Source organism: Pan troglodytes, chromosome 22, assembly GCF_028858775.2.
Source record: "Pan troglodytes isolate AG18354 chromosome 22, NHGRI_mPanTro3-v2.0_pri, whole genome shotgun sequence".
In the NCBI taxonomy this organism is placed as follows: domain Eukaryota; kingdom Metazoa; phylum Chordata; class Mammalia; order Primates; family Hominidae; genus Pan; species Pan troglodytes.
In genome coordinates, this window is record NC_072420.2 from 31878580 (window position 1) to 31904027 (window position 25448).

General features: G+C 43.3%; 1 protein-coding gene across 4 annotated transcripts in view; it reads right to left on the reverse strand.

Moving 5' to 3' along the window:
* TIAM1 (TIAM Rac1 associated GEF 1) overlaps positions 1 to 25448 on the reverse strand; it is a 222193-nt gene that overhangs the window by 50888 nt on the left and 145857 nt on the right. For all 4 annotated transcript variants that reach the window (XM_009451179.5, XM_063803682.1, XM_054675302.2 and 1 more), the window contains 2 exons: positions 17641 to 17727; positions 13100 to 13324 (listed from right to left, as the gene is read on the reverse strand). In XM_009451179.5, the coding sequence (XP_009449454.2) occupies positions 13100 to 13324; positions 17641 to 17727 (312 nt within the window). The remainder of the gene's footprint in view (positions 1 to 13099; positions 13325 to 17640; positions 17728 to 25448) is intronic.

Genomic DNA, 25448 nt, shown 5'->3' on the forward strand with positions numbered 1-25448 from the left:
AAAAAAATAATAATAATAATAATAATACTAAAACAGAAGAAGAAAGAGATAATTTCAAAAAACACCAAGTAAATTAATAGAATTTTTAGAAATAGAAATTATAACCAATGAAATGAACACTCGATAGATGAGATGTAAATTGACGAAATGAGAGAAGACTGGAAAATCTATCCGAAGACACTGACTTACTAGAGCTCCTAAAGAAACCTTCAAATGTTAAAACTATCAATATGGAATTGCATTTTCAGCTAAAATATCATCCACGAAGGAGACTTTAAGACTTTTGAGAAACAAAGAATGAGAAAGTTTATCATGAACAGAATCTCACTGAAAAAGTTCGCTAAAGGATGTACTTTTAGGTGGGGAAAGAAAGAAAAAGATCTGGTATACAAGAGAAAATGATAAACAGCTGATACACACACAGGTAAGTCTTAGTATATATGACAACCCCCCCAACTCCCCAAAAAAGGTACTTGGGGGCAAAAAAAAAAAAAAAACTGTAACTAAAACAATGGTGGAAGTGATTATATTTAAAGCCATTTCATAATTTTATGCAAGAGGGAACTAGAAACACTAACTTTGGTTTCTGTTAATAATCATCTTAAAATTTTAAGATCAAACACTAAAAGAACAGAAATAGATTATACAGGTTGAAAGGAGAAAGCAGAATTTATAAATGCAACCTAGAAGAGGACAGGAAAGGAAAAGAAAAACAAGCAAGACAAATTCAGCAAAACAAGATAATAGAAACAAAAATACATAGATATTCTAAATAAATGTAAAACAGGCTAAACGTAATACTAAAACTTCATGTTTAGATTACAGAAAAAAACAGTGCAAAACAAAGCCCCAGCTGCATGCTATATGGAAGCAATAGACTTAAACACAAAAGACACACAAGATTAAAAGGCTGGAAAACTATATTAGGCAAACATAAAGAAAGCCTCAAAAATGTCAGACAAAATCGATTAGTCAGGATACAGAAGATGTAAAAATCAGTAATTATACAGCTTGATCCATGAATGCATTTCAAACCTATTCCCAAGAAATTGGTGAATATACATTTTCCATAAGAATTAGCAATTTATGCAAATAGGCCACATATTAGGCCACAGTGTAAGTTTCAAGCAATACCAAAGAATCTGTATGGATGCAGACCACACTGGCAACATTTTTCTTGGAACTAAATATTTTATGAAAGAAAAAAAGGCCAATAACACCCAAGACAGTTTTAAAAAAGAAAAACAAGATTAGGGTACTTTACCTACCAGATCTCAAAACATATTATAAAATTACAGTAATCTAAAGCAGTGCACAACAGGCTAACAGAACAGAGAGCTCAGAAACAGAGCCTCCATCCTATGCAGATGTTCCTCATCCTATGATGGGGTTATGTCCCAATAAACCCATCATAAAGTCAAAAAATCATTAAGTGAAATCATCATAAATTGGGGACCATCTGGCCAGGTATGGTGGCTCACACCTGTAATCCCAGCACTTTGGGAGGCAGAGGCAGGCGGATCATGAGGTCAGGAGTTCGAGACCAGCCTGACCAACATGGTGAAACCCCATCTCTACTAAAAATACAAAAATTAGCCATGCATGGTGGCACGCACCTATAATCCCAGCTACTCAGGAGGCTGAGGCAGGAGAATCGCTTGAACCCAAGAGGCGGAGGTTGCCGTGAGCCGAGATTGTGCCACTGCACTCCAGCCTGGGTGACAGAGTGAGACTCCATCTCAAAAAAAAAAAAAAAAAAAAAAAAATTGGGGGCCATCTGTATATGGAAATGTGAAATACAGCAGTTGTGCCATTGCAGACCAGTGAGAAAGGAATAGAATATTTGATAAATGATGCTAGGATGGTAGATTACCCACGTGAAGAAACATAACATTGGAACCTAACTCACACCATTCACAAAAATCAGTACCAGAGATATAAATCAGTGTATGAATAGCCCAAACTGTAAATCTTTTAAAAGAAAATACAGAAGACAGCATTTATTACTTCAGGGGAAAGAGAGATTTCTTAAACAAGATATAAAGAGTACAAACCGTATAAGATTGAAAATTCAGATTTTGCTGAAATTAAACTTTTGTTTGTAAAAAGGCACCATAAATACAAGAAGATATGTCACAGACTGATAAAAGTTATCTTCAATACATATAACTAACAAAATGTTAACATCTAAAATATAAAAGAACTCTTACAAATCAATAATTGGTGGCGTATCTGATTCTAAAGCATATATTTTTTTATCCCCACATGTCATGTTTTCTACCCTTAACTGAAGGTAAAAATCAATAAAATGAATTAAAATGGGCAATGCAGTTTGCAGCAGATCGTTTGCAAAGATGACAGTGATTATTTCTTTCATCTCTTTAAGCACAGACTTTTATGTCTATTTCGCCACTCCATGAATTTGGGCTGGTGTTGTGATTTGCTTTGATAATATGTTAATTGTGATCCAAGGCCTCAAGTGACTTTGCAGTCTCTGGTCTTGCCCTGCTGGGAACTCTGAGCCCACCATACAAAGAAATCTCAAGGTAACCTCCCATGAGAGACCCCAAGGAGAGGAGGCCCAGCTGTTTAGTCACCATACGTGGGAGTGAGTAAGGCCATCTTAAACCCTCCAGCCCGTCAGGTCACTGGATCACAGAGCCACATGAGTGACTCCAGGGAAGGTTAGCAGAACAACCAACCAGCTGAGCCTGGCCCAAACTGCTGAGCCACAGAACAGTGAGCAAGTAAAACAGTTGTTTCAGAGTGGTTTGTTATGTGGTAGTAGATAACCAATAAGTGGTGAGGGGGAATTTCATGATACCAGAAAGCCAGAAAGCAGGAGGTGACAGTGGTACGCTTCAAGGAAGCTGAGGAGAGACACCAGCATGGCAGGAAGAGGGAATTCAAGTGGGAAAGGGCATTGTTCTCACTCCCATACTTGAGGGCCTTCTCTAAACACTCCCAGCTTAAGAAGTGTAGACAACAACATGATCAAGTTTGTTTGTTTTTTTTTAATCCCATACAAACAGAGTTTTGCAGTTTCCTACTCTAGCCTCCCCTGTGCTACTCAAAATAGTAGTAGGTGAGCGGCTTTCCCCTAATGATAGAAATTGGAGGAATTATCCTCTTTGTTCTGGACATTCCTGTCCCCACCTACTTACCAGGAAACAAAGCACGACAGCTCTGCTACCAATCAGAGAGAGAAGAAAGCTGAAGATAAGGCTCAGTTGTGGCCGGAGAAGCAGGCAGAGCCAGCAGGATGCCCATCCACATCCCAGTACTGAGCACACTGCCAGGCATGCAGCAGGGGCCCGGGGAGAGGAAGAGGGCTCGGTCTAGAGAGACAAAGTCTCAGGGAATGAAGAAGCCCAGAGCAGGACTGTGGACTCTCTCAGACAGGGATCATAGGCCAAGTCAAAAGCCGCTATAGAGCCCGGGGCAGTGGTTCACAACTGTAATCCCAAACTCTTGAGAGGTTAGAGCAGGAGATCACTCGAGTCCAGGAGTTCAAGGCTGCAGTGAACCATGATTGTGACACTGCACTCTAGCATGGGTGACAGAGTGAAACCCCAATTCTATTTGAAAGAAAGAAAAAAAAACTGCGGTAACGCTGTAAATAGAATTGATTGTTGTGAACAGGTAAAATCAATGCTTTGCCTTTTAAGTTACCTACAGTAATATTTTTGTGACTGCGAAAACGTTTGCAGTCAGTACCTCTGACGCACCATCAACAGGACAGACAACGAGGAGATTTGGGGAAGTACAAACATATTAGTGCAGTTCACATTGAGATTGACCTTTCATTTCCCAGATTACACACATCTACTTTGGTTTCATTCAAGTCCATGTGGGACTTAAGCTTAAGGAGGAAGAAAAAAAATTCTGGCCTCGTGAGATGTCTTAACAATGTGCTCTAAGCAGACCCTCCAATTCAAACATTGACAAAGAGAAACAATTACAACACTAAACTTTTAAAAGGTCTTTTTAATGCCTGAGTTTAAATCCCTGATGGAAAAAAAACGATTGGGGGTGGGGGCAAAAGAAAGCTTAGACACTGTCAATAAAGATATTTAGCTGGAACTCAACTGATAGGATATAATTTTATTTTGCGTTTCAGTCATTTTACTGTTATAAGATTTTAAGAATTCCATATAAATACCCATAATAACATCAGCATAAACACTCACCCCTCCAACAAAGCTAAAAAACAAACGAAGAAAGAAAGAGCGAGAGAAAGAGAGAGAGAGAAAGAAAGAAAAGAAAAGAAAGAAAGAAAGGAATGTTACAACTTGAACTTGGTAGACAAATAACTTCTTTTTAGTCAAATGTCACAAAATCTCAGTTTTTGTTTCCTATAAAGAGAAATTCAAAATTCCATTAAAACTGTAGATTTAAAATAGTAACTTTTTAGTCAAATGTCACAAAATCTCAGTCTTTGTTTCCTATAGAGAGAAATTTAAAAATCCATAAAAACTTACTAATCCTGTTAGCTTGTTGTGAAAGTCAAATATACATTAATAATCTTTAAAAATATCAAAATAGAGCATCTCAGTCTCCGAAACATGTTTTTTTCACACACAGGATTTGACGGTGTCATCAATCAAATCTCACTGGAAGTTACCCCGCCCCCGGCCATAGCAGGGCCCACGCAGGCAGGCCATGTGCTGTGTGACAAGAAGCACAGCAGGCCGACAGTTTACGAGGCGCGCGTGTCTCCAAATGTTATCGACAAACAAACAGAGGACCATGTGCTGCCGGGTATCTGTGAGACTTCAGAGAATCTGAAGCCCTGGACCATATTTGTTTGTGGGAAGAGAAATCTGTGCAGTTCCTCTTCCTTTGCCGCCCCTCCCTGCCGCCTGACTGTCCTCGGTTTTCAGAATCGAGCTCCAGGCCATCTCCATGGAACATCAGACCAAAATAGAACCTCACACTTCACGGGTACTGCACAGAGGCACGTCCTGCCCATGCAGACCAAGCGGCTGTCCGTGCTCAGCACTTGGCAATTCCTCACTCTGAAACAAGGTGCCTTCGACTTTCACGGCTATCACAGAGGCCTTTCCTGTTCAACAAACGCTGCTTAATCTACTTCCTGCAGGAGGGACACTGGTCTGGACTGCAGAGCACAAGCTTCCACTTGGCATCAGACAGACACGCCTGAAGTTTATCAAAGGGTCTGACTCTGCAACTCCAGCGCTGGCCCTAATTGCCTTTAACATGCCATGGGCCTGCTGTTAGCCACACGCACTTGGCTTTCTCCAACACAGCAGCAGGAATAACCACTTTTTGAACAAGAAGCAGCTCTTGGAACGCTGGAACTTTTATTGTTTTTAAAATTGTTACCTTTTTTTTCTTTTTCTTTTTTTGAGAGAGAGTTTCGCTCTTGTTGTCCAGGCTAGAGTGCAGTGGTGCGATCCCGGCTCACTGCAACCTCCACCTCCCGGGTTCAAGCAATTCTCCTGCCTCAGCCTCCTGAGTAGCTAGGATTACAGGCACCTGCCACCACTCCCAGCTAATTTTGTGTACTTTTAGTAGAGACAGGGTTTCACTGTGTTGGCCAGGCTGGTCTTGAACTCCTGACTTCTGGTGATCCACCCTCAGCCTCCCAACGTGCTGGGATTACAGGTGTGAGCCATCGTGCCCAGCCTGTTACTTTCTTTTTTAGAGATAGGGTCTTGCTTGTCTCACAGGCTGTGTGTGTAGTGGTATGATCAAGGATCTCTGCAGCCTCAACCTTCTGTGCTCAAGTGATCCTCCTGCTTCAGCTGCCTGAGTAGCTGGGACTACCGGTGCACACCACCACGCCTGGCTAATTTTTAAATTTTTAGTAGAGACAAGGTCTCACTATGTTGCCCAAGCTGGTCTCAAACTCCTGAGCTCAAGTAATCCTCCCGCCTCAGCCTCCCAAAGTGGTGGGATTACAGGTGTGAGCCACAACGAACGCCTGGCCTCTGGCACTTTTATTGTAATCCTGTGGGCTACTCATTGAGGTAAACCAAGGCACCTGCTTCGCCCCAACTGGTCAAGTGGAATTCTAGGGACAATCACAGCACGGCGGTATGAACCACAAAAATAAAGTGAACGTGAACCCAAAGAGAGAGATAAACAGGCATTTGAAACTTTGGAAAGACACTAATGGTGTCACTTGAACTATGATTCTTATAATTTGCATAAAAGCTGAGGTTTTGCATAATTACTGTTACATAATTCCATTTATTTTTTCTTGGCTTTCTCCTTGACGTAAAAAGGAAAAACAAGGCCATAAATGGGGATTTGTGTTGGAATTCTCTCAATAAATGCTTTATAAAACTTTTTTTTTGAGACGGAGTCTCCCTCTGTCGCCCAGGCTGGAGTGCAACGGTACGATCTTGGCTCATAGCAACCTCTGCCTCCCAGGTTCAAGAGAGTCTCCTGCCTCAGCCTCCCAAGCAGCTGGGATTACAGGCGCCCGCCACCACGCCCAGCTAATTTTTGTATGTTTAGTAGAGACGGGGTTCCACCATGTCGGTCAGGCTGGTCTGGAACTCCTGACCTTAGGTGATCCACCTGCCTCGGCCTCCCAAAGTGCTGGGATGACAGGTGTGAGCCACTGCGCCCGGCCTATAAAACTTTTTTTTAAGAACTGTTTTACATCTAGATTTGCTTTGCTTTCCTATATTGATGTTCCCTGCAACATTTCCCTAAAAGGGTGATAGAGCTATACCTTTTAATAAATTAGGCCAGTAGTTCTCAACTGGGTAAGATTTGGCTGCCCAGTGGCCTTTTGGCAATGTCTGAAGATATGTTTGATGGGCACAACTTGGGGAGGTGGCGTACTATTGTCTTGTAGTGGTTTGCAGGGGTACTGCTAAACATCAACACACAGGACAGCTCCCCACAGCAAAGCATTACCTAGCCCAGATTGTTAATATTGCTAGATAAGATCAGTATTCAAAATTAATCACACAAGAACACAAGAGAGACTTTTTTGAAACCTCATACAAATACAGTTCTGCAACTTCCTATTCTAGCTTCCCCTTCACTGCTAAGATCTTTTTATAAAAACAGCCACTGAAGGAACTATCTTTTTGTCCTAGACATCCTTCCCTTTTTTTCCTACCAATACGTATGAAAACAAATGCTTAAAAAAAAAAACCAAAACAGATGAAAGTAGCTCCAGTAAGACTGCAACCAGAACTCAGGGATGGCAAACAGCCAAGGATAGGAAACTGAGTCTTACAGAGAACACTCAGCATAGACACTCCTTATGCAGATCCTGGCTTTCTAAGCCAACGTGGCAACCCATTCAGCAGGCTTCCCTCGTAAACCAAGGAACGGGAGGATGGAGAATGTACTGCAGGACCACCTAACAAATTTTCATTACAAAAAAATCTCAATGAAGCAGATCACAAAATGTGATCAAGAAACTATAGAAGGTTTGCATGTCACCGTAAAATTCCAATTATCTTATGATTCCACCAAGACAAGAAAAAGGACAGGGAGCAGTAACCAGGAAGAGTTGGTGACCTAAGGCAGTGGCTCCCAACCAGGGCTGGACATTAGAAGCAACCACCGGAACAAATGCAGACCCAGACCCCATCCCACACTAGGTGACTCAAGAGCTCTGAAAAAGGGCCCAGGAACCTCAGCATTCTAGACTACAGCATTCAGGTCTTTCTACTCGAGAAAGGAAAATATGAACAAGCTGTAATTCACAAACTTAGTTATCAGGTAATTCACCTGTTGCAGACTGAGGTGGCGTAGAAGGCAGGGAGAATACTGAAAAAGAGCAATCTCTGGTCATAGGCCAGGGAATCCTCATGTCCCCCATAAGACAATGGCTTCAGGTACAAAACATTTATTGAGCGCTTACTGGGTAATATTCTAAATGCTTTACTTTTATGCCTCATTTGGTCCTCACAACAGCCCAGTGAGATGACAGTGTGGCATTATCCCCATTTTACAGGTGAGGACACTGAGGCACAGAGGGATTAAGCATGACCAGGTCAAGGTCATGAAGCTGATGAACATAGAAATGGACTGATTTCTGGCCAGGCATGGTGGCTCATGCCTATAATCCCTGCACTTTCGGAGGGTGAGGCAGGTGGATCACCTGAGGCCAGGAGTTCGAGACCAGCCTGGCCAACATGGTGAAACCCTGTCTCTACTAAAAATACAAAATTTAGCCGGGCGTGGTGGCGGATGCCTGTAATCCCGGCTATTTCGGAGGCTGAGGCAGGAGAATCACTTGAACCTGGGAGGCAGAGGTTGCAGTGAGCCGAGATCCTGCCACTGCACTCCAGGCTGGGCGACAGAGTGAGACTCTGTCCCCCCCACCAATGACTGAGTTCCAAAGAAATGGACTAAGTTCCAAATAACTTGGTTCCAGGCCCTAATCTTCGCCACTAGGCTGTGATGCTTCTACATAGAAGAAACAAACCTCTCTATGAGAAAGCAGTTCAGAAATAATCCAACTTTGAAAGCTAATCCCATACTCACTCAGGGTCCTTAAGGGAGGACCTGGCCAAGTCTGACCACTTGAGTTTGTGAGACGGCGGAGCTCTGCAGGACAAGCCTCCAGCAGCCAGGTAGCAGCCAGCACTCACGTGGACCCCAGGGTCCCTGAGACCCAGCAAGGCTCTCTGTCGAGGACACCAATCATCCACCTTAACTTACTCCCATCAAACCTCAAACCTGCCACTCAGGATGTTTCTATTTTTGTTACTTCTAAATTTAGACTAAGGCTGTAGTCCATCCTGCCCATTGTACAAAATTTTCTCGGTTGTTTTCTATTTTAACTGCAGCGGTCTGCTGATACTGCTTTCTCTCCGCCCCATCACAGAGCAATCTTTCAGTTATTTTATCCTGTTTATTTGCCTCCACTTTTATCTTCCACTGTTAAGTGGGGACTAGGAAGCAGAAGCAATTAGAAGGCAGATAGGCAGAGACCCAGGTGGGGAAGTGAAATGCCTTCTCCCCACCAGCAGGTCCAATTGGGCTGCTACTTGACCAAGTATTCAGGAATTCTTTTTTTTTTTTTTTTTTTTTTTGAGACGGAGTCTCGCTATCGCCCAGGCTGGAGTGCAGTGGTGCGATCTCGGCTCACTGCAGGCTCTGCCCCCGGGGTTCACGCCATTCTCCTGCCTCAGTCTGCCGAGTAGCTGGGACTACAGGCACCCGCCACCTTGCCCAGCTAATTTTTTGTATTTTTAGTAGAGACGGGGTTTCACCATGTTAGCCAGGATGGTCTCGATCTCCTGACCTCGTGATCTGCCTGCCTCGGCCTCCCAAAGTGCTGGGATTACAGGCGTGAGCCACTGCACCCGGCCAGGAATTCTTCTGAAATTTACTAATTTTGAAGCCAGTTTAGAAACTTTACCAAAAACAAAAACAACAAAACAATACAGTGGCTTTACTTCCATGCTTTATTCCTGAGTCATTCTGATTACCTAACTTGACAAAGCAGACTCTGTTCTGAAGGATTTTTCTTTTTTGATGGAGTTTTGCTCTTGTTGCCCAGACTGGAGTGCAATGGCACAATCTTGGCTTACCGCAACCTCTGCCTCCTGGGTTCAAGCGATTCTGCCGCCTCAGCCTCCCTAGTAGCTGGGATTACAGGCATATGCCACCATGCCTGGCTAATTTTGTATTTTTAGTAGAGACGGGGTTTCTCCATGTTGGTCAGGCTGGTCTCGAACTCCCGACCTCAGGTGATCCGCCCACCCTGGCCTCCCAAAGTGCTGGGATTACAGGCGTGAGCCACCACACCCAGCCTGAAGGATTTTTGATGATTGTAAAACTACAAAATTTTAAGAGATAAAGCAATGTGGCCGCACACAGTGGCTCATTCCTGTAATCCCAGCTCTTTGGGAGGCCGAGGCGGGCAGATCACCCGATTTCGGGAGTTCGAGACCAGCCTAACCAACATGGTGAAACCCCATCTCTACTAAAAACACAAAAATTAGCCAGGCGAGGTGGCAGGTGCCTGGAATCCCAGCTACTCAAGAGGCTGAGGCAGGAGAATCGCTTGAACCCAGGAGGCGGAGGTTGCAGTGAGCCAAGATGGCGCCATTGCACTCCAGCCTGGGCAACAAGACCGCAACTTCATTTCAAAAAAAAAAGATAAAACAATGAAAAAACGAAAAACTACACTAAAACATAAACTGGAGGACAAAATTTGAGTCATAGTTATTATCAAACTTTCAGCTCCATGCCTGGCACATAGTAAATACTTAAAAAATATCAGCTCCGAGTTATGGCCGCTTAATTGAAAAAAAAAAAAAACCTTCCAAAGATGATCCCAAAATTGCAGTTAAATGTGTTTTAAAATAATGGCAGGGTCCATGGATTTAGCGCACAGTCTCCAAAGGTGAGCGGTCTGAAGGAGGTAACGTGATCAGTTGTAAAGTCCAGTTGTTTAGTTTAAAACTCCACCACACAAAAGACCAGACAACAACTGTATACACAGAAATACTCAGATATTTATAAAACAGATATATATAAAATGCATTTTTAAAATCTTTTAAATGAATTTCAAGATTTATTCAATGCATTTTAAACTCTATTAAATGTATTTTAATAGATTTTTAAGCAAACACATGTACACGTACATATACATACACAGATTTTTTTTTTTTTTGAGACGGAATCTTGCTCTGTCGCCCAGGCTGAAGGGCAGTGGTGCGATCTCAGCTCACCGCAACCTCTGCCTCCCGGGTTCAAGCGATTCTTTTGCCTCAGCCTCCCGAGTAGCTGGGATTACAGGCGCCTGCCACCACGGATGGCTAATTTTTGTATTTTTAATAGAGGTGGTGTTTCACCATGTTGGCCAGGCTGGTCTCAAATTCCTGACCTGAGGTGATCCACCTGCCTTGGCCTCCCAAAGTGCTAGGATTACAGGTGTGAGCCACTGCACCCGGTAGACTTTTTTTAAAAAAGAAGAAAGAAATAGACCAAAACATTAACAGTGTCTATCCTTAAAAAAACAAATTGTGAGCAATCTCAGTCATACTTTACATCGGGGACAGCGAATTTTATGTGTAAAGGGCCATAGAGTAAATACTTTTGGCTTTGCAGACCCTAAGTCCTTGTCATAACTACTCAACTCTGCCATTACAGAAGGAAAACAGCCAGAGACAAGGTGTAAATGAATGGCATGACTGTGTTCCAATAAAACTTTATTTACAAAAACAGGCGGTGGGCTGCTTTTAGCCTATGGATTATAGTTTACCAACCTCTTTTCTTTTTTTTTTTTTTTGTATCTGTAACCCAGAAGAAGGGCTCAGACAGAAGAAAAAAATCCAAAGAAAGTTGAGTACACACTGTTGCTTATAGCACATATGTGCAAGCTTATAAAATCCTTTAAATAATCTAATCTAACATAATATGTCTCATTCAAAGTCATATTCCAGAAACAACTGTATCTGTGAACCGTTTTGTGGGATCGAGCCTGCCATCTTGTGGTCACATGAAATAACAGCCTTTATGGTCTTCATTCTCCTTTATTAAGGGTACACAACTCACTGGAGCCACTTTTCAAAAATTTGATTGGGATGTGGGGACCACAATAACATAATGAGTCAAGGAAGTCAACTGTAACTGAGAGCAATCAATTTTCTGAAGCTTCAACTTGTCAAAATCTTCCAAGGAGCCAATGAACAAAAGAATGAGGGGTCCAACTTCCTTAGCAAGCCAAGCTTCAGAAAATGATTTGAAAAACAACAATAGCAGGGCAAGAATATCCAAGTACCCAAGAGCCTTCCATTTCAGATTTTGAACAGAACGCTCCTTTTGTATCCCAAGCTTTGAAAAGAGAAAATAATGACAAAACCCCAACTTACTAAATCAACCCAAACCCGAGAACCCGGTCATGGTGAAATAAATGATAGTAATCTATGCTGTTCATCTGTTCCATCATTCACTCACTCTCTTGCTGAACAAGACAGGGCCACCCATGTAGCGAACCACATGTAAAGAGCCGGGAAGACAAAAATGAGGAATACAAACCCAGTCTCAGGAAACACATTTAGGCGAAAAGAGAGACACAAGCAAGTAAGAATCGCATGATCTAATGAGGGCCCATATGGAAGTCAAATTTGCAGGGTTGTGGGGGCCCAGAGGAGAGAGCTAACTCTATGGGGTCCCAGGAAGACTTCGAAAGGCAGGTGGCACTCACGCTGCTTCTAGTAGAATGAGCACAGGTTGACAGAAGGAGGGGGAGAGGAAGGAAGGGCAGGGCAGGGGGGTCACTGAAGCGCTCGGGTTCAGTCTTTAGGTTGAAAAAGTCCAAAAGACAAACAGAGCTCTGCACACATTTCCACTCTAGGCCTCTCAGCATCTCAACTCACGTCCTTCTCTCAGACAGCAGGAAAGCAGGGCTGAGTGGTGGTTTGGAAGATGACGATAGAGAAGGCAGGAACAGAGGTAGGACTTAGTCTCAGCATCTTATGTGATTCCCAGCACTTGCTCTTCTTCTTCTTCTTTTTTTTTTTTTAAGAGACAGGCCTCTGTCTCCCAGGCTGGAATGCAGCAGTGCAATCACAGCTCACTGCAGCCTCAAACTCCTGGGCTCAAGCGATCCTCCTGACTCAGCCTCCCAAGTAGCTGAAACTACAGGTGCTCCACTATGCCCAGCTCATTTTTTTTTTTTTTTTTTTTTTTTGGAGAGATAGAGTCTCGTTATGTTGCCCAGGCTGGTCTCAAACTCCTGACCTCAAGGTATCCTCCTGCTTCCACCTCCCAAGTGCTGGGATTATAGGTGCGAGCCACCACACGTGGCCCAATTCCCAACACTTCTGTGCCTCTGTATCTCTATCCACAGCAAAGTCTTCTAAATATTCACCTTTCCCCAAAATGAGAAACAGCAGAAGCATTATAAAGCTGCCCATGGGTGACAGGTGGATTTGTAGCAAAACAGTTCTATGAGAAAATAAAGTTCCCTGCGCCTTTGAAATTTCAACAGGAAATGCAGGGCCAGTCATCAGCCCATCTTGTGCACACATTTTATACCACCTGCCAGACAGAGGCACTCACTGAAACACACAAGCCGCGTGATAAACTCCCCGGGTCGTGGCACAACGGAGTTCAGACTCGCCCCCAGCACCCTGCACAGCCATACCTGGGTTGCTGGTGAGAAAGGCGAGGGGGCTCTCGCCAACGTCGGCAGGGCCGTCCACTCGGTGGGGCGGGCTTTCCAGCAGCTCCACTCCTTCCTCCAGCTCGGGGTAGGTCCTCACCAGGAGGCCCAGCGAGGGCTGTGAGAGGAAATCTTTGAGCATAGAAGAGTTCAGGGCGTCAGCAGCACGATTATTGATCTCAAGAATCTCATCTCCCGCTTTCAGGCCTGCCAACGCAAGATGGAAAATGTTTAATTTCACACACATAATCAGAACACAACAGCTTAGGAGCTCTGCTATAAAGGGCACACCTGCTGTGGGTCTCGCAGCCCCAGGTGCTGCTGCAGACAGGCTGCGGTGCTCCGGAGTGATCCTCAGGAGAGGACAGGGGCCTCAGGTTCTGAAGGTTCTAGATTTGCAAGTTACAACATGCCTAGCCGGTCCTTCATACATCAAGCAAACAAACTTACTCCTTCATTAATCTGTGTGTTCCAAGCATCTGCAAATTTCTCACAAATGCTAATTAATTCCGGTTATCTTCCTACACTTTTGGGGCGGGGCGAGCGGGGAATGGCAGTGCTCTCTGATGACTGCCATCACTGTGTTTTGTACATGTTCATGCCTCAGTGCACACTTAAGTCACAGCCAGCTAATATCTATTGATTATTTCCAAGGAACCAAAATGCAGGGCGTTCACTCTGGCTATGAGGACAGAAGTAAGAATGTCTCATTCCAAATACACTTAGAGATGACAGTTTCAAGAACCCAATGCAATCATTTTGTCCTTTTTTGTTTTGTTTTCAAACTACATCTGAACCTTGGGATGAATCTCTTTTGGTAGATCCCCAAAGGATCTGCTAGGGGAATTGCCAAAGTTTGGGACCCAAGGGAACGACCATGAACAAGCCCAACCTAGAAGAACAGGAAGTTGAGACACCAAGGTGCAGTTCAAACTGGCACTGGAAGAACATTCCAGCAGCCTGAGAAATGGAGAGGTTGGGAAGAACATGAAAGAAAATAAAATAATCCTTTCAGCTAGGGAGAGAAAAGGAGCCCAATTTCTAATTTTATACACCAATATGGAAAAACCAACTTGAAAAAGGGAGTGAGCGAAGGGCAGGCAAAGATAAATTGCAGGAACGAGAAGCCTCCCAGGCCCTCGGGCATCCCACTCAGATTCTGCAGAAAATGACCCTACAAAGAAGTTCTCGCTTCCCAGCTTCACAGAGTCACACGCCCTGGACATCCTTATTCAGGTTTCTAAAATATCTGAAATCAGTTTTTTTGTTTTTTTTTTTGAGACGGAGTCTCACTCTGTTGCCCAGGCTGAAGTGCAGTGGTGCGATCTTGGCTCGCTGCAACCTCTGCCTCCCAGGTTCAAGCGATTCTCCTGCCTCAGCCTCCCAAGTAGCTGGGATTACAGGCACTCACCACCACGCCCAGCTATTTTTTGTATTTTCAGTAGGGACGGGGTTTCACCATGTTGGCCAGGCTGGTCTGCTGACCTCAGATGATCCAAATTTTTTTAAATTTTTATTTATTTATTTTTTCTGAGACGAAGTCTCACTCTGTTGCCCAGGCTGAAGTGCAGTGGCACGATCTTGGCTCACTGCAACATCTGTCTCCCGGGTTCTCCCATCCTTCTGAGTAGGTGGGACTACAGTCATGTGCTACCATGCCTGGCTAATTTTTGTTTTGTTTTGTTTTTGAGACGGAGTTTTGCTCTTGTTGTCCAGGCTTGAGTTCAATGGCGCGATCTCAGTTCACTGCAACCTCCGCCTCCCCGGTTCGAGTGATTCTCCTGCCTCAGCCTCCCATGTAGCTAGGATTATAGGTGCGCACCACCATGCCCAGCTAATTTTTGTATTTTTAGTACAGACAGGGTTTCACCATGTTAGCCAGGCTGGTCTGGAACTCCTCACCTCAGGTGATCCGCCCACCTTGGCCTCCCAAAGTGCTGGGATTACAGGTGTGAGCCACCGTGCCCGGCCAATTCACAGCTAAATTTAACATAAAATACCCCCAATATCTTTCTAGACATGCCAGGTATTGGGATCGTGTTTGTGGACCAGGAGGACAGAATGGACATCACTCTTGCATCTGTTGAGAACAGAGCAAGGGGGTTAGTACGGATGACCGTTCATCTTCATTTAACACCAGGGCTCTCAGATTCAAAGAACTAAAACAGGATGTGACTGAAACCAGAGCGGTAGATTCCCCACCCCCGTGCCACGCAAACCGGCACACTCATTGTGATGAAAGAGATAAAAATCAGTCTTTGGGCTTGAAGGGGAAGAAATCCTGTCATCTCTGCTCTTAGCTGAGATACAGCTCAGTGACTGGGTCAAACTCTGGCCCCAGGCTGCCTATGGCCTAGAAAGTATAGAAGGAAAAAGAAGGAAAATGCTCCTCTGTGACAGTCAGCAGCAGATAAATTATCCTGACTTTATTTCTCACTCGTCACACCTTTGCCTTTCCATGCATAGCCAAGTCCGCGGTTGTGCTTTTCCAGTGTTTACAGGACAGGTCAATATAACCTGCACATGTAGCTTTGCAAGCCATGAACTACCCAGAACTCAGCTGAACCAGGACAAAAAAGGCAGTGGCGAAGATCAGCACTCAATTTCCCTTCTCTGCTCCATTCAGCAGTAGTTAACACAACAGATGCAAGGTAAGTACATCTAAGCACAGTTGATCTGGATGTGTTGATCTCTGACATTCAATACGTATTATTTTGCCACTTCTTGGATGAAACTACAAATCCCATAGCAAGAAGAAAGAAACAATCCAGCCCTACCTACCTGTCCCATTTATTTACAGCGAGTATAGTGGGTCGAATAGAGTCCCTGTCCACCTAGAATGTCAGAATGCAACCTTCTTTGGAAATAGGGATAGATATATATCACAGATGAAATTGTAATAATATAATCATTGTAATTATATAATAATTACACATCATAATTATATATAATTATGCTATATAATTATATATAATTATGTTATATAATTATATATAATTATATTAACGATTATTATATAATGTATTAATATATTCTATATTTATATATTATATGCTTATATATTTATATATAATATGCTAATATATGCCATTATATATTATATATTAATATAATATATTATATATCATATAGCTATATATTATATTAATATATTATATATCATTATATAATATTATAATAATTACAATATCATCATTATAATTATATAATAATTACACATAATTATATACTATTACACACGAAAGTTACAATGAACTCACAATGATTTAGTGTAGGTCCTAAATCCAATGACTGATGTTCTTATAAGAAAGCCATGTTAATGACACAGAGAGACACACAGGGCAGAAGCCATGTGACTTCAGGCAGAGATTGGAGTGATACAGCCATAAGCCACAGAATGCCAAGTGTTGCTTTCACACCAGAAACCAGAAGGAGGCATGAAGCCATTCTTCCCTCAGAGGCTTCAGAGAAATCAATCTTGCCAATACCTTAATTTCAGACTTCTGGCCTCCTAAACGGTGAGAGGATAAATTTCTGTTATTTTAAGCCCCCCAGTGTGTAACAGTTTATTACAGTAGCTCTAAGAAATTAGCACTGTGAGCAAATCATCTAGGTTGCAAAGACTTTCCAGGGGTAGAAAAAGGATGGAGAGTTGGGGTTCCCCAAGTAGCCCAAATGCATTATGGGCCATTTAAGGGCTAAAATGAAACAGGCAGGATGTAGCAGGGAAGCGCTCTCTAAGGAAGGGGAGGGAGGCTGGATCTCAAATCCCTAGGTTCTCAACTTTCGCAGATTCTTCTATGAACGGAAGCAACAGAACAACTGGTTTGAAAGAGCTCTGCAGGCTCAGGCAATAGCCAATGTCAGCTGTGACCAGTGAGGACCAAAGTACAGAGGTGTCTTCCCCCACGCCCTGCTCCAGGAAGAACCCCCCCAGGATCCCCACACCATCCTAGAAGATGGAGAAGGACGACCACATGATTAGAATGGAATTTCCCACCAGCCCCAGGGTAATGGGCTCAATCAGTTTAAAATCCAAAAATGAGTGACTTGAGAGGCTGAGACAGGAGGATCGCTTGAGCCCAGGAGCTCAAGAACAGCCGGGGCAACACAGCAAGACCCCTGACTCTGAAAAACAAATAAGTAAATAAATTAGTCAGGTGTGGTGGCATGCACCTGTACTCCCCTAGTGACCTGGGGGGCTGAGGTGAGAGGGTGGCTTGAGCCCAGGATTTCGATGCTACAGTGACCTATGATTGTGCCACTGGACTCCAGCCTGGGTGATAGAGCAAAACCTTGTCTCTAAAAATTAAAAAAAGAAAAAAAAAGTTCAACAATATGACCTTTCTGGTACACTTAAGTTAATGGAATAAAATGCATATTCCCTGGAAGGGTTTTCAATGAGAAAATGTTCAAATACTTTCCACAAATGAATCCTTTGGGCATATCTTTCTCCTTCAAAAACTAGAGAAGCCCCAAAGGGCATTTAAGACAGACAGACCAGCCCTCCTTCACTGACTTACCTTTCTTGGAAGCTAAACCGGTTTCCTTCACACTATTCACGTACAGCCTTCGAATACCATCTTCTTCCACAGAAGAAAGTGAAAACCCTGTGAAACACAAAAAGACAGAATGGCAGGGCTCACACCTTCTGAATGTTTAGCAAACAACAGGAAGTGCCTGCTGTGAACTAGGTATGTTTCATGTTTGTCATTATAGTTTGGACTGATTGTTTTTCTTGTTTTACATAGCAGAAAAGTGTATTTTTAGATCACTCTGGAAGTCACTACTTGTAAAAATAAAGATTACTACGTACGTCTATCTTCATATTACCTACTAATCAACTCAAAGGGAAGCAAATTATTTTGTTTAATCTTGCTTCCTGGTAAACGCCATCATTTTTTCTTTTCCATACTCTCCTCCAAAGCAGAAAACAAAAGATTAGCTTACCTCAAAGTCCCCAGACATTTTTCATCAAATCTATGTCCTAGAATATGTTAACAACTGTACTGTTGGAGGGTGTGTGTTCATCCATATGTATGACTATATGGACACTGCTTTAATACAATTCTGCAAACAGGAGCAAGATGCAACTCACATTACGAATCTGTAATGTGAATTACACATTACAGAAACTGTACCTGATTTCACACTCTAGCAGTATCTGATCATAAGATTATCTTATACTTCTCTGGGCTCCCAGAGCTCAAAGCCAACTTGCTAATTAACCCTGGGCTCTGCTACATACTTCAGAGAGGAAAGCAGAGTGAGGCCGAGGTATTCTACGTGGCTTGAGGATCCTAGGTACTCAAAACTCTATGGTTACAAGTCCTGGTCACTCCTGTTTCCAGACCGCCTCATGTAAAACTCTTTCCTAATCAATTACTTTGAATGTCCACAGTGAATACCTACTTTGCTAAGGGAAAGAAATACTTTTGCAGATATTTCTAAAAAGGGCAAGGGGAACACATGTCATTGTATATATCTGCAATAATTTCAGCTCTGGGGAAAAAATCATCCCATAATATAGATACCCATCGTAATGCTGAGGGGAGAGCAGTGGTTGAAAAAAAAACAAGCAGGCAAATAGCAAAACAGAATTTTGTAAGATTGGGTTCCAGGGAGTCATTGAGCCTTTTTAGGCCATGTCATGATGAACACATGGTTTTTTGTTTAGTTTACAGGACCAGGAAATGGATACCCTCACATAGGCAAAAAGGCTAATTGCCATCGCCCTCTCAAGTACCGTAACACCCTCAGATAGGAAACGGCAGAGGGCCACCCGTGAGGACTTTCCAAAGTCTTCATTTCATTCTCTTATTTTAAATTCTCTTCTTTCAGCAACTTCTAACTTTCAGATTAAGTGTCAAGAAGCCCTGCTGAAATCAAAATATTTTTACACAAGAACCATTTAGGTTACATTAGCCTTAACACAGGTGTATTTATCTGCATTTCAGTGGAAATTTAAAAAAAAATCTATTAGGCGAGATAGAATCAAGGGCTACGTCATAGGAAAGAATGAATAGGATTCATCTAAATATTGGAATTTCCTTTTTGAAATGCCATCATTCTACTACATTCTGAGACCAATTTTTTTGTTTGTTTGTTTGTTATTAAAGAGACAGGGTCTTGCTCTGTCCCCCAGGCTGGAATGCAGTGGTGTGATCATAGCTCATTGTAGCTTCAAACTCCTGGATTCAGACAATTCCCTACGTCATCTACCAGAAGACCTGGGACTACATGTGAGTGCTACCATGCTTGACTGATTTTTTAAATTTTTTTGTAGAGATGGGGTCTTACTATGTTGCCCAGGCTGGTCTCAAACTCCTGGCCTCATGCGATCCTCCCACCTCAGCCTCTCACAGTGTTGGGATTACAGGTGTGCACTACTGAGCCTGGCCCCAGTTTTTTTTTCTATTAAAAAATTAGCACCCCTGTGGGGTACCAGGAAACACCTTTGCTTAACTGGAAGATGGCAGGAGAGGCAACATGGTGATAGCCTGCTGCAAGTCACCTGAAGCCAAGTAGATGGAGACATGGAGACACCTCAGGTATGATTTGCTCCATTCCCTCTTTTTTTTTTTTTTTTTTTTTTTTGAGATGGAGTCTCATTCTGTTGTCTAGGCTGGAGTGCAGTGGTGCGATCTCAGCTCACTACAACCTCTGCCTCCCAGGTTAAAGCGATTCTCCTACCTCAGCCTCTCTAGTAGCTGGGATTACAGGCACACACCACCACACTAAGCTAATTTTTCTAATTTTGGTAGAGATGGGGTTCCGTCATGCTGGCCAGACTGGTCTCAAACTCCTGACTTCAAGTGATCCACCTGCCTCGGCTTCCCAAAGTGCTGGGATTACAGGTGTGAGCCACCACAGCCAGCCATTCCCTCTTTTCTCGGTCCTCTTTTTGTATAATCAAAAGGTTAAATAGAGGAGACTTCCAGTCTGAGGACTGCAACTGATTATGTAATTTGTACCAGACAACTGGGTAAAAAGACTAGGTCTGAGAAACAGATCAGACATCTCTAATTAGTGGGGAAATCTCTATGATAGGAAAGAGGATGGAAGAAACGATAATGGGCATAAGTTCCTTTTTTGAAGATCACCCAAATGAAAGCCAAAAATTTACAAAAGTGAATAGCACATTAGCTCTGTACTGGAATTCATACTGGACACCAGTTTAGGGGTCAAACAGGAGCCCCTTTCACTGTTCCAGGAAGGCAGCCCTCCCCACACCTTGCCTTGCAACAAACATGTGAGCGGCTTCCATTTAAAGATGCCAATACTTTGCACACTGGGGGAAAACCTTATAACCATCTTCTATATGAACAAATATAAAGAAAATTATGAAATATCCTACAGCTGGATTATGTGGAGCTGAATGAAGAACATAATGATTTTAACAGTTAATCAGCAAAGTCAGATCTATTTCTTTTAAATAGGACAGCAATGTTCTAACTCTCAGCAGACAACTCTAATATCGTCCAAAATGATTGCCAACAGGGGGCAGAGGGAAATTATTCAATATAAATCGATGTATCCACCAACTGGAGGGCTGTTAGCTTCAAACACAGGAAGGGATCATGAGTGGCAACTGGAATAATGATCAGGAGAATGAAGGAAGTGCTTAAAACTAAGTGATGAAACTAAGGTCGGGCGTGGTGGCTCATGCCTATAATCCCAGCACTCTTGGAAGGCTGAGGCGGGAGGAAAGCATGAGCCCAGGAGTTCGAGACCAGCCCTGGCAACACAGTGAGACCCTGTCTCTACAAAATTGTTTTTAAAAAATTAGCTGGGCGTGGTGGCACGTGCCTTGTAGTCCCAGCTACTTGGGAGGCTGAGGTGGGAAGGATGGCTTGAGTCTAGGAGGTTGAGGCTGCAGGGAGTCATGATCCCACCACTGCATTCCAGCCTGGGCGACAGAGTAAGACCCTGTCTCAAAAAAGAAACTGAGAACAAACTCATGAGATGAACCACCAAAGGATTCCTCACCCTAGAAAAACCATAACATGATAAACAATAGAGAATTACTCAAAACTAGAGTCCAGGATACAATGAAAATTCAGATAACAAGCACAAGCACCTATAACATGAGGAGAACACACGACTAAAAAATATAATAGTACTAGAAGTACCCAGAGAAAAGGAACATTAAGTTGCTGAAATGACGCATCCTTCTACTTCAAGGCAGCCGAGGGTCTCATGCTTAGTCTAAGTATCATGTAACTGGATATGTGAACTAATTTCAACAGTAAGGTGTGGGAGTGAGCTGAGGGCTGAGATGGAGAGAGAGGCAAGAGAGAGAAATTAAGTAAATGTTCCCACTTTAAGTGTGTTCAGTCAGTTGGATTATTAAATTATATTCTCCTCCCTAAAGTGTTCTAAAATAGAAAGCAGCATATGATCTGTATTGTGAGGTGTTTCTGTGTTTGTGTCGGTAGCTTTTACTTGTACCGAACTCAGTATCTAACCGGAAGCCACTTAGCTAGGTGTTAATATTAGATACAGATGGGCTGAATTTCGACTCTGTGGTAGCTTTTAATCCAGAGGCAATCAGATCTCTGAGGACTGGGGGAATGTTTCACCTCTTCAGTCAATACGCTGCTGGAACATCAAATGCCAAAACCAACCCGAGCACGGAGAGGAAATGATTTAACTGAGCTTATTAGCCATGAGTGGCAGGCTTTTCTTTTCTTTTTTTTTCTTTGAGACAGAGTCTCACTCTGTCACCAGGCGGGAGTGCAGTGGCACAATCTCAGCTCACTGCAACCTCTGCCTCCTGGGTTCAAGTGATTCTCCTGCCTCCCGAGTACCTGGGACTACAGGTGCGTGTCACCACGCCCATCTAATTTTTTTATCTTTAGTAGAGATGGGGTTTCACCATGTTGGCTAGGATGGTCTCAATCTCTTGACCTCATGATCTGCCCACCTCGGCCTCCCAAAATGCTGGGATTACAGGTGTGAGCCTCTGTGTCCAGCCTGTGGCAGGGCTTTTCAAAGTGAAGTCCAGGAACAGGTGCCAACTGTTTGCTAATGGCAGTAATGTAAGGACAGAAATCAAGACTAAGCATTGAGAACCTCTTGTAGCTTTGACATTGCCACAACCTCCAAGCATGGGATTTTGTATTTCACAAAAGCAGCGGTGGTCACAAAAGAGTGGAAATTAAAACAAAACAAAATACCTGCTTCTTTACATCGGATGAGTTGGGAAGCACTGTTTGTAATACTCTCAAGACTGATGCCTGGTGCCCTGTCATACCCTCCTCAGGGGGTAAAAGTAAATGGGTTCTGTGAGTAATTCAGTGACTTTAATAAAAAGTATTAAAATGTATACAAACGATAGCAGTTTCATGCCCAGTTCCAATTTCTGAGTCCCTGAATCACTCAATCTTAGAAGCAGAGTCCAAGAGCTTTGAAATTCAGCCTTCTGAACTTGATCTTTGCTAGTTTATCCTTACTCAACAAAAATTAAGTAAACTGAAGAGAAAAAGAATAATCATTATGGAGCATCTAATTTTGGAGGATCCAGGCACTTCACTGCTACCAATTACAGCTCTAATTACTGAGGTCGGCTTTTTGCTGCATAATAAGCCGCTCATAAACATTTATTCCTTGCCATGAGAAACATTCTCCTGGCTTTATTATGTCTTTAGTTTTAAGGTCAAGAAATAAACAGCGTAAAGTTATAACGCAAGTGGCCAGGGTTCAAAACTGGGTTCTCTTCATTAGGCCCAAATCCTCTATTGAGTATTCCGAGATGAAGACTGGTGGCCTACAGGGCAAGGTGCAGAAGGAATGTAATATCCCAGTGCTCAGAAAAGAGTTTTAAAGATTTTCAAATGCTAAAAAGCTTAATAACCTGGGCCAGGCGCAGTGGCTCACGCCTGTAATCCCAGCACTTTGGGAGGCCGAGGTGGGTGGATCAGTTGAGGTCAGGAGTTCAAGACCACCCTGGCCAACACGGTGAAACCCGTCTCTTCTAAAAGTACAAAAATTAGCCAGGCATGGTGGCACACGCCTGTAATCCCAGCTACTTGGGAAGCAGGAGAATCACTTGAACCTGGGAGGCAGAGGTTGGAGTGAGCTGAGATCGCGCCACTGCACTTCAGCCTGGGCGACAGAGGGAAACTGTGTCTTAAAAAAAAAAAAGAAAGCTTAATAACTTGATTCAGAGAGAAATCTTAAGTGAGCATATGAGGTAGTCTTTATGTCTTTCCACCCGGAACTTTGTTCTCCTTCTACCAAACAGTAGAATCACACTTCAGTGCTCCCTCGTAGGTAGGTATGGCTGTGTGACTTGCTTTGGCCAATGAATTGGGAGTGGGACAACACCTGCTTTCCCATCTCCCCTTCCCCCTCTGCAGAGTGACAAGCACTGTCCCAGGTGGCAGCTGCTCCAGACCTGGGTGTGGAATGAGGACAATGTATGGAGTCCCAGCCAACCCACAAGGGATGCGTGGTGAATGTGAGAAATAAATGTCACTCTTTCGAGCCACCGGGCTTTGGTGGCTGTCTGTTACCTCAGCTAACCTCGCCGCTCCTGACTGATATAGCACAGTATGGATTTTCCTCACTTAATTTACTCAGGCACCAACTCTTACTATTCAAGCCATACAGTGTAATGCTAAGTAAAGAAGACTGGTCTTAAACATATGGAAAGGAATATATATTTAACTCCGCCAGAATGTAGACAACCGCATAGGAAAGCGTTAACACAGCAGGCATGACTGCTATTCTTCGAAAGGCCCGCTTACAAATTTGAACCTTGGCTGGCATCCTGAGAACTTGGATTTTGGGAGGGTTCCCAACACCCTGAGTGGCTCACAGTGCCTAAACTGTGGTACAAACAATGGGATTTATGGTGAACGCCTACTTTCCTCCTGGGAGACTGGAATTTTGGTGCATGCTAGGCAGAGGGTGCCTAGGGAACCAGCCTCCCCAGAAAAGCCCTGGGCACTGAGTCTCTAACCACCTTCCCTAGGAGGGAGCATTTCTCAGGCGTCCTCACAACTTGGTGCTGGAGGAGTTATCCTCATTCTACGTGACTCCACTGAAACCGGGCTCGCTGAAGCTCACACCTGGTTTCCCCCAGACTTCACTCCATGCGCCTTTTCCCTTTGCTGATTTTGCTTTGTGTTGATACAGGAGTTAAGATGAAATGATTTAGGCAGAGAGCGAGGAGAAGAAAGTCCTCAGTAACATTTTCCTTTTAATGAAAAGCAGCCCCCAAATAATTTTTTTTTGTAACAAAAAGCAGCCTGTAAAATCAAGCTGCACACATAGACAAGCAAGCTGGAAGCTTACACCGGTGAATGCCAGCAGTTGTGCCAATTGGAAAAAGCTAGCCGGGACTAAGCATGTTCAAAATGGCGGCTCCATCCTCTCTTCTCTTTGCCAGCCACGCGTACAGTAAGGAGCAGTGAACATGGCCCCCGCCAGGCAAAGACTCCATTTGCATAATAAAGATTAGGATAGGGCAGCCAGCTTCCATGCGTGCTGTGTAGACGTCACACCTGGTCCAAACAATCTGTGGGCCTTATGTAAATCAGACACCGCCTCCTCAAGCCTGGCTATACAATCCAGTGCATTCCGCCGCTGGCCGGAAGACCCACTCGGGTACCCCTCTCTCTCTGCAGGAGAGAGAGCTATTCTCCTTTCTCTTTTTTTTTGCCTATTAAACCTCTACTCCTAAACCCACTTCTTGTGTGTCCGCATCCTCGATTCCCTTGGCATGAGACAACGAACCATGGGTATTTACCCAAGACAACGAAGCCGCTTCAGTATAATTTGCTATTAAAAAAATCATAGTTGTGAGTATGACCAGAGGCTGAGCTCTGCGGGTCTTCCTAGTGAATCAGCAAACCTAGGGATGGTCTTGGGGACCCCCCTACACACCACCAAAATAGTTCCTTTAACATTATTTGTATGGGAAGGGAGGATAATGTAGGATAATGGCTTACTTATTTTGAGATTTCTCAAAATTTATAGTTTTCGGGAGAGGGGTGTAAAAGAATAATTCCTACATTACTAAGGTACATCATAGTATATGTTAAACAAAAATTATGGGAGGCCATTGTTGTGAACTGAGTACCTGCATTATGCCCGAAAGGCCAGATCAAATAAAAATGGAATCACTCATGCTGGATGCCACATAATCAAACTAAAACTTTCAGGAAGCAAGTAGATCCCCAAACAGACCAGTTTTTCCTGAAAACATGAGATTCCAGTCTACCTGAGTCAACAAAATAAGTAGGTCCCCTCTGCTTTAACCCTTACAAAAAAGTAACCTGAAGTAAGCTAAGTTAAACAATCAGTTTTCTTCTTCCACTGTTCT